Raw genomic sequence first — 16,502 nt, forward strand, 5'->3', positions numbered from 1 at the left:
AACATCCTTGTGAACCTTCTCTGCACTCTTTCAACCTTATTTACATCCTTCCTGTAACTTGGCGGCACGGTAGCACAGTGGTTAGCACTGCTGCTTCACAGCTCCAGGGAACTGGGTTCGATTCCCGGCTCGGGTCACTGTCTGTGTGGAGTTTGCACATTCTCCTCGTGTCTGCGTGGGTTTCCTCCGGGTGCTCCGGTTTCCTCCCACAGTCCAAAGATGTGCGGGTCAGGTTGATTGGCCATGCTAAAAATTGCCCTTAGTGTCCTGAGATGCGTAGGTTAGAGGCATTAGCGGGTAAATATGTAGGGATATGGGGGTGGGCCCTGGGTGGGATTGTGGTCGGTGCAGACTCGATGGGCTGAATGGCCTCTTTCTGTACTGTCGGGTTTCTGTGATTCTCTGAAAACTGCACACAATACTCTAAATTCGGCCTCACCAGTGCCTTATATAACCTTACCATAACTCTCCAACTTTTATACTCGATACTCCGATTTATAAAGGCCAATGTACCAAAGGCACTCTTTACGACCCTATCCACCTGTGACGTCACTTTTAAGGAATTCTGTACCTGTATTCACAGATCCCTCTGTTCAACTGCACTCTTCAGAGTCCTACCATTTACCCTGTACGTTCTTCTTTGGTTTGTCCTTCCAAAGTGCAATATCTCACACTTGTCTGCGTTAAATTCCATTTGCCATTTTTCAGACAATTTTTCTAGTTGGTCCAAATACCTCTGCAAACTTTGAAAACCTTCCTCACTGTCCACTACACCTCCAATCTTTGTATCATCAGCAAACTTGCTGATCCAATTTAGCAAATTATAATCCAGATCATTGATATAGATGACAAACAACAATGGACCCAACACCGATCCCTGTGGCACACCACTAGTCATGATGTGGAGATGCCGGCGTTGGACTGGGGTAAACACAGTAAGAAGTTTAACAACACCAGGTTAAAGTCCAACAGGTTTATTTGGTAGCAAAAGCCACACCTGTGTGGCTTTTGCTACCAAATAAACCTGTTGGACTTTAACCTGGTGTTGTTAAACTTCTTACTGTGCACACCACTAGTCACAGGCCTCCACTCAGAGAAGCAATCCTCCACAACCACTCTCTGGCTTCTTCCATTGAGCCAGTGTCTAATCTTTTCCCCCTCCCACCCCACCCCCCCGACTGGTTTGGTACTGCCTATCATTTCCCGCTTCCCCCCCAAACCGGTTTGGTACTGCCCATCATTCCCCACTCCCCCCACCCCCACAGACCGGTTTGGTACTGCTAAGCGGCAATGCTAAATTCTCCCTCAGTGTTACTGGAACGGGCGCCCGAGTGTAGTGACTAGGGGATTTTCACAGTAACTTCATTGCAGTGTTAATGTAAGTCTTACTTGTGACTAATAAATAAACTTTAGGACGGCTCTCACCTCTGACAGTCAGTGTCCGCAGTTAACAGTGCCTGGCTCGTCCTGTCTCTCTCTCAGTCTGCGACCTTTGCACACCCTGATAAGACTCTCTCATTGAGCAATCTGGGAGATTGAGTCCCTTATTGCGGAGTTTGCACTCTCTGCCCTCTCTCTTTCTGCATGTCTGTCCTCTCTCTCTCTCTGCACTCTCTGCCCACTGCCCTCTCTCTCTGCACGCCAGCCCTCTGCCCTCTCTCTCTGCACTCTCTGCCCACTGCTCTCTCTCTCTGCACGCCAGCCCTCTGCCCTCTCTCTCTGCACTCTCTGCCCACTGCTCTCTCTCTCTGCACGCCAGCCCTCTGCCCTCTCTCTCTGCACGCCAGCCCTCTGCCCTCTCTCTCTGCAGTCTCTGCCCACTGCTCTCTCTCTCTGCACGCCAGCCCTCTGCCCTCTCTCTCTGCACGTCTGCCCTCTCTCTCTCTGCACTCTCTGCCCACACCCCAACGTAACACAAGCAGAAAAGTGCTGGAAAAGCCCTGGCAACAGCTTTGGAGGGGTGGGGGAAACAGGAGGAGTGGGGGAAGGAAACAAGGGGGGGGGGGACATGGGTGCACATTTCAAGTCCACCTGACTCACCCTCAAGTGTTCCCCATCAACTGTGTCTGCAGGGCGCCTAGAAAGACATGACCCGAGACCTCTACCTCTGTGCCACCGTGCCGTGCTAAGATTTATTATTGTCACATGTATTGGTATAAAGTGAAAGGTGTTGTTCCTGATTGTTGTCCCACGAATGGGCGACGCGGTGGCACAGTGGTTGGCATTACTGCCTCACAGCGCCAGGGACCCGGATTTGCTTCCCGGCTCGGGTCACTGTCTGTGCGGAGTTTGTACGTTCTCCTGTGTCTGTATGGGTTTCCTCCGGGTGCTCTGGTTCCCTCCTATATTTAAGATGTGCTGGTTAGGTGGATTGGCCGTGCTAAATTGTACCCTCGGTTCCAAGATGGCGCCAGAGTGAGGCGACTTCTTGCAAGCTGTGCCCAGCATACCTTCTAATTCTTTTACTCTTGTTCTATGCTTCTGAAACTTCATTCTGACTCTTTTAAAGTCTCTAACAATGCTTTCATTCAAATTCTTACAGATTTGGTGATTCTTCGGACCCTGGAGACACCCGATTTGACGGACGTGGAATTGCCCCGGAGCAGCTGCCCATGTGAGCAGCAGCAGCAGCCGGCGCTGCAGCCCCAGATCCGGGGATTCCTCCACAGCGGCTTCCAGAGACCAGGAAAATGCCCCAGACGCCTGGGCCTACATTCAGAGGACTCCTAGAGCCCAGGGAAATGCCGCGGGAGCCGGGACCTTCACTCTGTTGGTCCCCAACGACCAGACCGACATCCCTGTGACTGGAAGCCTCTCTCCTCCCAACTCCTCTGAGCCGGAGAGCTGCGACCTCCTGCAGGCTCCAAGCACAACCTTCCACAGTCACCTCACTCCTAAAAATAAACTCTCACAGCCGAACAATCACTAACACTGCTCTTTTAAATTTACTTGCAGGTCTCGAGATCCTCCGAAAGAAGACCCCAACCTGACAGTGACCCAGTGCACCCCGATACAAAGAACAAAGAAAATTACAGCACAGGAACAGGCCCTTCAGCCCTCCAAGCCTGCACTGGCCATGCTGCCCGACTTAACTAAAACCTCCTACTCTTCCGGGGACTTTATCCCTCTATTCCCATCCATTTCATGTATTTGTCCAGATGCCCCCTAAAAGTCACTGTCATATCTGCTTCCACGACCTCCCCCGACAGCGAGTTCCAGGCACCCACCACCCTCTGTGTCAAAAACGTGCCAAGTGCATCTCCTTTAAACATTGCCTCTTGCACTTTAAACCTGTGCCCCCGAGAATTGACTCTTCCACCCTGGGAAAAAGCTTCTGACTATCCACTCTGTCCATGCCCCTCATAATCTTGTAAACTTCTATTAGGTCGCCCCCCCTCAACCTCCGTCGTTCCAGTGAGAACAAACCAGGTTTCTCCAACCTCTCCTCATAGCTAATGCCCTCCATGCCAAGCAACATCCTGATAAATCTTTTCCGTACCCTCTCCAAAGCCTCCACATCCTTCTGGTAGTGTGGCGACCAGAATTGAACACTATATGCCAAGTGCAGCCGAACTAAGGTTCTATAAAACTGCAACATGACTTGCCAATTTTTAAACTCAATGTCCCAGCTGATGAAGGCAAGCATGCCGTATGCCTTCTTGACTACCTTCTCACCTGCATTACCACTTTCAGTGACCTGGGTACCTGTACACCCAGATCCCTCTGCCTATCAATACTCTTCAGGGTTCTGCCATTTACTGTATATTTCCTATCTGTATTAGACCTTCCAAAATGCATGACCTCACATTTGTCCAGATTAAACTCCACCTGGCATTTCTCCACCTAAGTCTCCATCCGATCTATATCATGCTGTATCCTCTGATGGTCCTCATCGCTATTCGCAAATCCACCAACCTTTGTGTCGTCCACAAACTTACTAATCAAACCAGTTACGTTTTCCTCCAAATCATTTATGTATATTACAAACAGCAAAGGTCCCAGCACTGATTCCTGAGGAATGCCACTTGCCACAGCCCTCCATTCAGAAACGCACCCTTCCACTGCTACCCTCTGTCTTCTATGACCGAGCCAGTTTAGTATCCACCTTGCCAGCTCACCTCTGATCCCATGCGACTTCACCTTCTGCACCAGTCTGCCATGAGGGATCTTGTCAAAGGCCTTACTGAAGTCCATGTAGACAACATCCACAGCCCTACCCTCATCAATCATCTTTGTCACTTCCTCAAAAAACTCGATCAAGTTACTGAGATACAACCTCCCCTTCACAAAACCATGTTGCCTCTTGCTAATAGGTTCACTTATTTCCAAGTGGGAGTAAATCCTGTCTGGAGAATCCTCTCCAGTAATTTCCCTACCACTGACATAAGGTTCATCGGCCTGTAATTACCTGGATTATTCTTGCTACCCTTCTTAAACAAAGGAACAACATTGGCTATTCTCCAATCCGCTGGGACCTCCCCTGTTGCCTGTGAGGCTACAAAGATTTCTCTCAAGGCCCTAGCAATTTCCTCCCTTGCCTCTCTCAGTATTCTGGGGTATATCCCATCAGGCCCTGGGGACTTGTCTACCTTAATGTTTCTCAAGAACCCCATTACCTCCTCCTTTTTGATCTCAACATGACTCACACTATCTACACACTCTTTCCCAGACTCATCATCCACCAAGTCCTTCTCTTTGGTGAATACTGACGCAAAGTACTCACCCATTTCCTTTGGCTCCACGCATAGATTCCCTCCCCTCTCCTTGAGTGGGCCAACCGTCTCCCTGGCTATCCTCTTGCTCTTTATATATGTATAAAAAGCCTTGGGATTTTCCTTAATCCTGCTGGCCAATGCTTTATCGTAACCCCTTTTAACCCTCCTGGCTCCTTGCTTAAGTTTCTTTCTACTTTCCTTGTATTCCACACTTGCTTCGTGTGTTCCCAGCCTCCTAGCCTTGACAAATACTTCCTTTTTCTCTTTGACTAGGCTCACAATATCTCTTGTTATCCAAGGTTCCCAAAACTTGCCATACTTATCTTTCATCCTTACAGGAATGTGCCAGTCCTGAATCCCTATCAACTTACACTTGAAAGCCTCCCACATGCCAGATGTTGATTTGCCCTCAAATATCTGCCCCCAATCTACATTCTTCAGTTTCTGCCTGATATTGTTGTAATTAGCCTTCCCCCAATTTAGCACCTTGAGGACTACACTTATCTTTATCCATCAGTACCTTAAAGCTTACTGAACTGTGGTCACTGTTCCTGAACTGCTCCCCTACTGAAACATCGACCACCTGGCCGGGCTCATTCCCCAATACCAGGTCCAGTATGGCCCCTTCCCTAGTTGGACTATCTACATACTGTTTCAGGAAGCCCTCCTGGATGCTCCTTACAAACTCTGCCCCATCCACGCCCCTAGCACTAAGTGAGTCCCAGTCAATATAGGGGAAATTAAAATCTCCCACGACAACAAGCCATGACCATAATGAATGACAGGGAATGCTCAAAAGGCTGAATGGCCTACTTCTAGTTCTATTTTCTATGTATGTTTCTATGTAAACATGAGGAGCCTGGGGCTGAAGTGTAACCAAAAGACGATAAGACATAGGAGCAAAATTAGGCCACTCGGCCCATTGAGTCTGCTCCACCATTCAATCATGGCTGGTATTTTTCTCATCCCCATTCTCCTGCCTTTTCCCCATAACCCCAATCCGCTTATTTATCAAGAACATATCTATCTCTGTCTTAAAGACACTCAATGACCTGGCCTCCACAGCCTTCTGCAACAAAGAGTTCCACAGATTCACCACTCTCTGGCTGAAGAAATTCCTCCTCATCTCTGTTTCAAAGGATCGTCCCTTTAGTCTGAGGTTGTGTCCTCTGGTACTAGTTTTACCTACTCGTGGAAACATCCTCTCCACGTCCACTCTGTCCAGGCCTCGCAGTATCCTGCAAGTTTCAATAAGATCCCCCCCCTCATCCTTCTAAACTCCAATGAGTACAAAAGCCGTGTCACCGCTTCATGTAAGTATTCAGGGATGCAGCCTCTCATACTGAATATGATCAGGGATAGTGTCACAGCTGTAGAGAAGGTGGAAGCCGTGGATGGATTGTCTACGGAGTCTCTGTGGGTGGAAGTTCGGAGCGGGAAGGGGTCGATAACTTTGCTGGGTGTTTTCTACAGGCCGCCCAATAGCAACAGGGATGTTGAGGAGCAGATAGGGAAACAGATCCTGGAGAGATGTAATAATAACAGGGTTGTCGTGATGGGAGACTTTAATTTCCCAAACATCGATTGGAATATCCCTCAGGTAAGGGGTTTGGATGGGGAGGAGTTTGTTAGGTGTGTTCAGGAGGGTTTCCTGACACAGCATGTGGATAAGCCTACAAGAGGAGAGGCTGTACTCGACCTGGTACTGGCTAATGAGCCTGGACAGGTGTCGGATCTCTCAGTGGGGGAGCATCTTGGGGACAGTGATCATAACTCTATCTCCTTTATGCTAGCATTGGAAAGAGATAGGATCAGGCAAGCTAGGAAAGTGTTTATCTGGAGTAAGGGGAAATATGAAGCCATCAGACAGGAGATTAGAGGCGTAAATTGGAAGGAGGCATTCTCGAGGAAAAGTACCGAAGTAAGGTGGCTGATTTTCAGGGAATTTTTGTCTGGAGTTCTGCATGACAACGTTCCGATGAGACATGGAGGTTTTGGTACGTTATGGGAACCGTGGTGCATGAAAGCTGCGCTTAATCTAGTCAAAAAGAAAAGGAAAGCGTACAAAAGGTTCAGAGAGCTAGGCGATAATAGGGATGTAGATGAGTATACGGCTTGTAGGAAGGGACTTAAGAAAGAAATTAGGAGAGCCAGAAGGGGTCACGAGAAGGCCTTGGCAGGTAAGATTAAGGAGTACCCTAAGGCGTTCTATAAATATGTGAAGAGTAAAAGGATGAGATGTGAAGGAATAGGACCTATAAAATGTGAAGGTGAGAAAGTCTGTACAGAACCGGAAGAAATAGGAGAGGTGCTTAATGAATATTTTAACTCGGTATTCACGGTGGAAAAAGAACTGGGTGGTTGTACTACAGGATTGTGGCGGACTGAAAAGATTGAGTATGTGGACGTTAAGAAAAAGGATGTGTTGGAAATTTTGAATAGCATCAAGATAGATAAGTCGCCGGGACCGGATGGGATGTACCCCAGGTTACTGTGGGAGGCGAGGGAAGAGATTGCAGAGCCTCTGGCGATGATCTTTGCGTTGTCAATGGAGACGGGAGAGGTTCTGGAGGATTGCGGATGTCGTTCCTATATTCAAGAAAGGGAATAGGGATAGCCCAGGAAATTACCGACCGATGAGTCTAACCTCAGTGGTTGGTAAGTTGATGGAGAAGATCCTGAGGGACAGGATTTATGAACATTTAGAGAAGTTTAGTATGCTCAAAAGTAGTCAGCACGGCTTTGTCAAAGGCAAATCGTGCCTTACGAGCCTGGTGGAGTTCTTTGAAAATGTGACTAAACACATTGACGAAGGAAAAGCGGAAGATGTGGTTTACATGGACTTCAGCAAGGCGTTCGATAAGGTGCCCCATGCAAGACTTCTCGAGAAAGTGAGAGGGCATGGGATCCAAGGGGCTGTTGCCTTGTGGATCCAGAACTGGCTAGCCTGCAGAAGGCAGAGAGTGGTTGTAGATGGGTCTTTTTCTGAATGGAGGTCGGTCACCAGTGCAGTGCCCCAGGGATCCATTCTGGGACCCTTGCTGTTTGTCATTTTAATAAATGACCTGGATGAGGAAGTGGAGGGATGGGTTGGTAAGTTTGCCGACGACACGAAGGTTGGTGGTGTTGTGGATAGTTTGGAGGGATGTCAGAAGCTGCAGTGTGACATAGATAGGATGCAAGACTGGGCGGAGAAGTGGCAGATGGACTTCAACCCGGACAAATGTGTAGTGGTCCATTTTGATGGGTCAAATGGGATGAAGGAGTATAATATCAAGGGTAAGACTCTTAGCAGAGTAGAGGATCAGAAGGACCTTGGGGTCCATAGGACTCTTAAATCGGCCTCGCAGGTGGAGGAGGTGGTTAAGAAGGCGTATGGTGTGTTGGCCTTTATCAGTCGAGGGATTGAGTTTAGGAGTCGGGAGATAATGATGCAGCTTTATAAGACCCTCGTCAGACCCCACTTGGAGTACTGTGCTCAGTTCTGGTCGCCTCATGACAGGAGGGATGTGGAAATTATTGAAAGGGTGCAGAGAGGATTTACAAGGATGTTGCCTGGATTGGTTGGCATGCCCTATGAGGATAGGTTGAGGAAGCTCGGTCTTTTCTCCTTGGAGAGACGAAGGATGATAGGTGACCTGATAGAGGTGTACAAGATGTTGAGAGGTACAGATCGGGTGGATTCTCGGAGGCTTTTTCCCAGGGCTGAAATGGCTGCTACGAGAGGACACAGGTTTAAGGTGCTGGGGAGTAGGTACAGAGGAGATGTCAGGGATAAGTCTTTCACTCAGAGGGTGGTGGGTGAGTGGAATCGGCTGCCATCAGTGGTGGTGGAGGCAAACTCCTCCCTCTCTTTTAAGAGACTTCTGGATGAGTACATGGGATTTAATAGGATTGAGAGTTATAGGTAAGCCTATTTCTAAGCCTAGGTAGGTACGGACATGACCGGCGCAACATGTGGGCCGAAGTTTGTGCTGTATTCTTTCTATGTTCTATGTCCATGGGGCGGCACGGTAGCACAGTGGTTAGCGCTGCTAACCCGGCAATCCCGGCTTGGGTCACTGTGCAAACTACACACAGACGGTGACCCAAGCCGGGAATCGAACCCAGGTCCCTGGAGCAGTGAAGCAGCAGTGCTAACCACTGTGCTACCGTGCCGCCCCGTGAAGCTGTTTGAAAATCTGATGCTCATTGTTGGTATGCATTTTAACCCGGTGGGAGCAGAAACACAAAGACCCGCCCACTCACGGTTGCGTCACCAATACACCAGCGCATGCGCTCTGCTCCCTGCTCAATCAAGATGGCGGCCGCTAACCTCAGCTTCGTCTCGGGAAAAAGACCTGAAGCTGCAAACACGGGACCGACGGGCTCATATTCGATGTTTGAGGCCTTCAACAGGTATTTAGAAACCCTCTACGTCCATCCGCCGGTTCCATTGCTCCCACCATGTTTCTGCATCCTTACCAGTTGCTGATGAGACACAGGAATTTCTCTCCAGTTGCTGTCACCCACACGGCAAACGCCGTTACTTAATGCGCATGCGCGCCTCTCCCATGCCATGGATCGGGAACTCTTAGCCCCGCCCCCCATTCACTCCGATTGGTTGGAGGACCAGCCGCTCCCGCTCGGTCCTCCAGCCTATTGGTCCGGAGCCGCCGTCAATCAGTCCCCGGGCATTGTGATGTGGAGCATGCGCAGTGTCATTGCTGTCCTTGGCGCTTGTTTGTCCCGGAGAAGCGGAGTCAGCGTTAGGCGGTGGCTGGGAGGATTTGGAAACACTTTGTGGATCCGCAAACCCTTCAGAATCATTGTCAGCTCCCTGGTTTGCAGCTGCGGGGCTTCTCCCTCCCGGGAACAGGCCCAGGTTAACGGCCCCATCCTGGCTCAGCCACTGGAGGATGGTTCACATCAGAGGATGGGGGAGGGGGACAATAAATAAGAGGTTACACTTTGGCCTCAAATCAATGAGGACTCTGATCTCTGGGAAGAAAGGAAACCCTGGGAGGTGGGCGGGGAGGATTCACAAACACCCGCTGGAGGCCCCAACACCCCCAATAAGACCCATTGGTTTTATTGTCAATCTGCAGACAGGAGCTGGAGAGCTGAACCCAGACAGAGGAGAGGGAGGGAGAAAACTGGGAGTGGAGAAAAGAAATGGTGAGATGGGTTTGGATTTCAGCCCAGGGAGGAGGGAGAGTGTGGGGATGGGGATTTACAGATCTGAGGGAACAAGAGAGGAAAAAATGTTTTAGAGAAACTAGAATTGTCTGTTCAGAATTTCTATCTCGATTGACCGTGACAATTTTTGTTAACTCCTTTTACAGGTGAGGTGAGGAAACATCACATAAAAATCAGATTGAGTATCGACTTATTTGGACCTTAATATCCTGAGACTTTGAACGTGGAAGGAGAAATGTTTGTCTGTTCTACCTGTCGGAGAAGATTTCAAACATCAGTGTGACTGGAAAAGCACTGAGACACACACACCCGAGTGAGAGTGTTCCAGTGAACTGACCGTGGAAAGAGTTTAAACCAGTTACACAGCCTGAATAAAATCACACCATTCACATCTGGGAGAAACTGTACATGTGTTCTGAGGCTTCAACTGATCATCCAACGTGGAGAGACACAAGGACACTGGCACTATGGAGAAACCGTGGAAATGTGAGGATTGTGGGAAGGGATTCAATTATCCTTCCCATCTTGAAACTCATCGTCGCAGTCACACAGGAGAGAGACCGTTCATCTGCTGTGTGTGTGGAAAAGGTTTTCTTCAGTCGCAACACCTGCAGTCACACCAACGCTCTCATTCCAATAAGAGACATTTAAAATGTTCCAACTGTGAGAAGAGCTTTAAGAGCAAAAAGCACTTGAAACAGCACCAACACACTCACACTGGAGAGAGGCCATTCATCTGCTCTGTGTGTGGGAAGGGATTCACTCAGTCAGCCACCCGGATGAGACACCAGCAGACTCACACAGGAAAAAGGCCATTTACCTGCTCAGTGTGTGGGAAAGGATTCATTCAGTCATCCACCCTGCTGAGGCACCAGCGAGTTCACACTGGGGAGAGGCCGTTCCCTTGCTCCAAGTGTGGGAAGGAATTCACTCGGTTAGACACGCTCAGTTTGCATCAACATGTTCACACTGAAAAATTACTTTTTAAACATTACGAATGAGAGAAGAGCAAGTGAGTTGCAGACACACCAATGCATTCATGTTGGAGAGAGGATTCTCACCTGCTCTGTCTATGGGAAGGGATTTATTCAGTCACAACACCTATTGAGACATCAGTGAGTTTATGCACAGGAGTGAGTTTGTGTCCTCTTGTGTGTTTCTGCTTGTTAAACTCCAGCCCCATTATAGGGGTGATTAATATTCTAGATGAACGGCATTAAATCAGTTTTTATAGAAATACACTGTGCTGTGTTCCATATTTCTCCAATGTAAGAGGAGATTAATTGATGTCCTGTTACCGAGTGCTTCATTTTGGGGCCTTTTCTAATTTCTAACTCTAGATTGTTTCACACTCTCACCTTCAGTTAGTCTCATGGACAATTCCCAGCTCCCCATATTTTCCAGAGTGTCTCTCCTGGTGCTGGGATCCAGGGAAGTTATCGGTCACAGTCCTGTGATCAATAAAGCTAAAAGCAAGTTTGCTTGTTGTTTTTGACTCTTGGACTTCACCCCTGTCCCAAAACATCTCTCTCTCCTTTGATGGGTGAATGGAACATGATGCCTGCAAACCTGAAATTGTTGCAGCAAATTTAACAGGAGCCTGCAGGCTGATGAGACAGTGTTATACAGTCAGTGTGTTAATAGAAACATGGAAGATAGGAGCAGGAGGAGCCCACTTGCCCCTTCGAGCCTGCTCCACCATTCTTTACAATCGTCCAACTCAATAGCCTAATCCTGCTTTTTCCACATAACCTTTGATCCCATTCGCCCCAAGTGCTATATCCAGCCACCTCTTGAATATCTGTTCCTGTACTGCTCTGTGTTTAACAGGAGCGACAGTAAGAAGTCTCACAACAACAAGTTAAAGTCCAATAAGTTTATTTGGTAGCACAAGCCACTAGCTTTCGGAGCGCTGCTCCTTCGTCAGGTGAACACTCATCTGATGAAGGAGCAGTGCTCTGAAAGCTAGTGGCTTGTTCTACCAAATAAAGCTGTTGGACTTTAACCTGGTGTTGTGAGACTTCTTACTGTGTCTACCCCAGTCCAACGTCGGCATCTCCACATCATGTTTAACAGGAGCCTGCAGGCTCATGAGACTGTGTTACACTGTCAGTGTGCTCCTGTACAGCTCTGTATTTAACAGGAACCTGCAGGCTGATGAGGCTCTTATACGGTCAGTGTGCTCCTGTACTGTGGAGCCTTTGCTATTATGAAATGTGGGTGAAAAGTAATGAGCCTCATATCCTTGCTCATGCTGCTGTGATTGTGTAGAAAGGGGATGTGTAAAGAGCTGGTCTTTGTGTGGAGATGTGAACCAAGGAAATGGTATCTGTTTGTGACAGTGACACAGCCTTGTGCTCACACTCAGAACAATGCACAGATATCATTCTGGTTACAGTTTGAACAGGGTCAGATCACAGCTGTAGTGAACAATTTAAATATAAATATCTCCAGTGTAGCTGCAGCTTGTTCGATCAGAGCTGAGGAGGAGAGAGTTCTGAATCCGCTGTATTATCTCTGTTCTCCAGACTGGGTAACTTTTTAAATCGAATGATATTTCATTCAAGAAACAGGATCACAGCCAGAAGGCTGAATTGCTGTGTAACTTACATCAAAAAAATCATAAAATTCAGGTACAGACTAAATAATCATGTTAAACACATGGAAACTGTGACAATCCAGTAATAATAACAATTAACAAATTCATCAGGCAAAAGGAAAGTGATAGACAGGATATTAAAGAAGGAATATTGAATTAGATTGTTAAAATTACAGACCAATACACCATTCCTAAGTTACAGGCTCAGAAATACATATAAATTTCATATAAAGGGAAGCAATGGCATTGTGTGTCGCTGGACTACTAATCAAGAGTCCCAGGTAATACTTTGGTGACCAGGGTTCGAATCTCACCACGGCAGGTGGTGAAATCTGAATCCAATAAAAATCTGCAGTAAAAAGTCTAATGACCATGAAACTGTTGTCGATTGTTGTAAAAAAAAAACCATCTCGTTCATGAATGTGTTTAGGGAAGGAAATCTGCCGTCCTTACCTGGCCTGGCACATCTTTGACTCCAGATCCACAGCAATGTGGTTGACTCTTAAATGCCCTCTGCAATGGCCTAGCAAACTGCTCAGTTCAAGGGTAATTAGGGTGGGTAATAAATGCTGGCCAAGCCAGTGACATCCACATCCCATGAATGAATAAAAAAACGTACTTCACTGAGTACTGGAACCATGTGAGGAATTACTCTGTCTGTATTATTGCAGTGCTGTTAATAAAGTCAATAAAAGACAATCTGTTGTTGGGAATTTGATTACCTGGTGTCTGAAACCACAAGGTTCAATATTTAGAGTCAATAAGATGAAGAAACACATCAGGGCCCAATACTCCAGCTGGATATTCACAGGAGAAAGTCTGTTATCTAATACCTTGAGTGGAGCAAACAGAGAAAGATCCCAACTGTAAAGAACCCTCAAATTATTTATAAATAGTTTTCTAATGTTGACAGATTTCAACAGTCAGTTTCTATCACAGTGAAGTCAATGGAAGGTGAGAGATGGTTAAAGGTTCCAGATAGAAATGTAACTTGATATTACCATTACCTTACATTGTAGATTCAGGAATGTCACACAAACATTTTCAATCTTCGTACTATTTTCAGACTGTAAAGTTAAACCTGCCGTTTCACTCTCAGTCAGGAACAGATCCCAGTTTTACACCAATCTCTGATTTGACAGCATGTTTCCAGCATTCACTGTTGTTCTTCCTGACTCTAAACACAGTTGTAAAGAGCTTCTGTTCCATACCTAGGAGCTCTGAACCATGGAAGAGAGTGGCTTTCTTACACATCTCAGGATTTAGTCTTTAATATGATTAACAGCAGCAATAAAAGCAGAATCTAATTCTTGCAGTCATTTGTGAACTCGCTGGTGTGTCACAAGATGTGATGACTGATTGAATCCCTTCCTACACATTGAGCAGCTGAACGGCCTCTCCCCAGTGTGAACTCGCTGGTGCCTCAGCAGATGGGATGACTGAGTGAATCCCTTCCCACAGTCAGAGCAGGTGAACGGCCTCTCTCCAGTGTGAACTTGCTGGTGTTTCAGGAGTTGCGATGACTGAGAGAATCTTTTCCCACATACGGAGCAGGTGAATGGTCTCTCTCCAGTATGAACTCGCTGGTGCACCAGTAGATCTGATGACTGAATGAATCCCTTAGCACACATGGAGCAGGTGAACGGCCTCTCCCCAGTGTGAATTCGCTGGTGCAACAGAAGCTGATATGAGTGAGTGAATCGCTTCCCACACTCAGAGCAGATGAATGGCCTCTCCCCAGTGTGAACCTGCTGGTGTGTCACAAGGTGGGATGACTGAATGAATCTCTTGCCACACTCAGAGCAGATGAATGGCCTCTCCCCAGTGTGAACTCGCTGGTGTGTCCGAAGGTGGTGTGGTTGAGTGAATCCCTTTCCACACACACAGCAAGTGAATGGCCTTACCCCACTGTGACTTCGCTGGTGTATTAGCAACTGAGATGACTGAACGAATCTCTTCCCACACTCAGAGCAGCTGAGCAGTCTCTCCCCACTGTGAAGTCGTTGGTGTATTTGCAGATATTTTTTGCTTTTAAAGCTCTTCTCACAGTCAGAACATTTAAAAAGTCTCTGATCACTGTGTACATGTTGATGTTCAGTGAGCTGGGATGACTGAATGAAGCCGTTGCCACACACAGTCCTGGTGAATGCGCTCTCCTCAGTGTGAACTTGCTCATGCGCCAGCAGGTCACATGAGTCAGCAAATTCCTTCCCACACATGGAGCATCTGAACGGCCTCTCCCCGGAATGAACTGGCTGGTGTGTCGACAGACTGGATAACTGAGTAAATCCATCTCCACACATGGAGAAGGTGAACAGTCCCTCCGCAGTGTGACTGTATTGATCATTTCCCAGTTCAAATGGGAACATTAATCCCATCCCACAATCATTATATGTCCATGCTTTCTCCATGATTCAGTTATTCATTTGTCTCTCCAGATTGGACGATCAGTTGGAGCCTCACACAAAACACGTACATTTCTCCGCACTGTGAATGGTATGATGTTTTTTCAGGCTGTGTAACTGGTTAAAGCTCTTTCCACAGTCGGGTCACTGGAACACTCAGGGAATCGCGGGACTGATGTATGAGGAGAGACTGACTGGGTTTGGATTGTTTTCGCTGGAGTTCAGATGAATGAGGGGGGGATCTCAAAGAGACTTATGAAATTCTAACAGGTCGAGACAGGATAGATGCAGGGAGGATGTTCGCGATGGAGTCCAGAACCGGGGGTCACAGTCTGAGGATTCAGGGTAGACCATTTAGGATGGATTTGAGGAGACATTTCTTCACCCAAAGAGTAGTGACCCTGTGGAATTTATTACCACAGGAAGTAATTGATGCCAAAACATTGAATGTATTCAAGAGGTGGCTGGATAAAGCACTTGGAGCGAATAGGATCAAAGGTTATGGGGAAAAAGCAGGATTAGGCTACTGAGTTGGATGATCAGCCATGATCGTAATGAATGGCGGAGCAGGCTCGAAGGGCCAAATGGCCTCCTCCTACTCCTACCTTCTATGTTTCTATGTCAATGTCTTTAAGAGAGAGAGAGAGACCTGGGCCAACCTTTCCAGAGTCTGCAGCCTCCCTGGATTCACTTCCTTTCCCTTCAGTTGCTGCAAGTCCCCAATTTCTCCCAGAATGAGAAAAGAAACTCACAGATGTTGGCCTCTTTTAGGTCAAAACAAATGAACAAACTCAACTTAAATCAGGACAAAGTAAAAGGGGCAGCTCCCCAAAAGGAGGGGGAACAACCCGAACAAAAATCAAAGTACAAAATAAGAGCTAGATGTTGGCCTCTTTTAAGGAAATAAGTGATAAATTAGTTATCCGCCAGAGTTCGATGTCATCTGATCGCTTGTTTGGAGAATAAAACATGCTTAGGTACCTCGCTTCATCTGGGATATGAAGCTGTAATCCATATCATCTCAAATAACTCCCTTCAGACAGGAGGAAGTTTCAGTCTGTGTGCAGCTCAATCTGAGTGTCACAAAGACCTGATTGTCTGGAGGACCAGAGTCCTTCCGGTCCTCCAACTCTTCCCATTGGTCAACACCCGAGCATGAAGGTCAGGAGGCGTCTACCCCGCACATGCGCAGTTTCCCCTCTCCCTTGGACATGCGCAATCCCGGGGCCGGGGGGAGGGGGAGATCACCGAGCGGCTTCTCGCTCTGGCCGGAGCCGTCAGCCGGTTGCGTGGAAACCGTGGCTGGAGGAGGTTCAGGGGGAGGGGAACAATGGGTGGGGGCGGGGCTCCCGGGTCCGTGCGCCCGGGCCTGCGCACTGGAACACCATAACGTCATTGCGGAAGAGACTGATTTTTATTGGCTCATTCAGGCAGGCTCCATTGTGGACGTCACAATGCGGAAGCTCGATTGATTCAGATTCAGACTCAGTGAAACTCCCTCTTCTGGGCAACATCTGGGGGGAAATCAATGTTTCCCCCTTTCCATTTCTTTTCTCATTCTGGGGGAAATTGGGGACTTGCAGCAACTGAAGGGAAAGGAAGTGA

At 47.6% G+C, this 16,502-nt stretch overlaps 3 protein-coding genes across 4 annotated transcripts in view; 2 read left to right on the forward strand and 1 right to left on the reverse strand.

The window, feature by feature from the left end:
* Positions 1-9,270, reverse strand: part of LOC144480638 (dehydrogenase/reductase SDR family member 1-like) — a 31,060-nt gene extending 21,790 nt beyond the window's left edge. The window contains exon 1 of one of the 2 annotated variants that reach the window (XM_078200232.1): positions 9,180-9,270. Coding sequence is in view for 1 of the 2 variants with exons in the window: in XM_078200231.1 (XP_078056357.1) it covers positions 9,081-9,088 (8 nt within the window). In the remaining variant the exon portion in view is untranslated. Of the gene's footprint in view, positions 1-9,080; positions 9,114-9,179 lie in introns of those variants that run through there. The other variant, XM_078200231.1, reaches the window with a different exon arrangement.
* LOC144480718 (uncharacterized) overlaps positions 1-16,502 on the forward strand; it is a 370,150-nt gene that overhangs the window by 78,106 nt on the left and 275,542 nt on the right. Inside the window, exons 10-11 of the mRNA XM_078200309.1 lie at positions 2,543-2,701; positions 10,040-10,044. Coding sequence (XP_078056435.1) covers positions 2,543-2,701; positions 10,040-10,044 — 164 coding nt within the window. The remainder of the gene's footprint in view (positions 1-2,542; positions 2,702-10,039; positions 10,045-16,502) is intronic.
* On the forward strand, positions 10,052-13,731 carry LOC144480644 (uncharacterized). Its single transcript, XM_078200241.1, has one exon. It carries the CDS (start codon positions 10,361-10,363, stop codon positions 10,892-10,894), a length of 534 nt encoding a protein of 177 aa, XP_078056367.1. The 5' UTR covers positions 10,052-10,360; the 3' UTR covers positions 10,895-13,731.

The sequence above is a fragment of the Mustelus asterias genome, chromosome 30 (genome assembly GCF_964213995.1).
Source record: "Mustelus asterias chromosome 30, sMusAst1.hap1.1, whole genome shotgun sequence".
Classification (NCBI taxonomy): domain Eukaryota; kingdom Metazoa; phylum Chordata; class Chondrichthyes; order Carcharhiniformes; family Triakidae; genus Mustelus; species Mustelus asterias.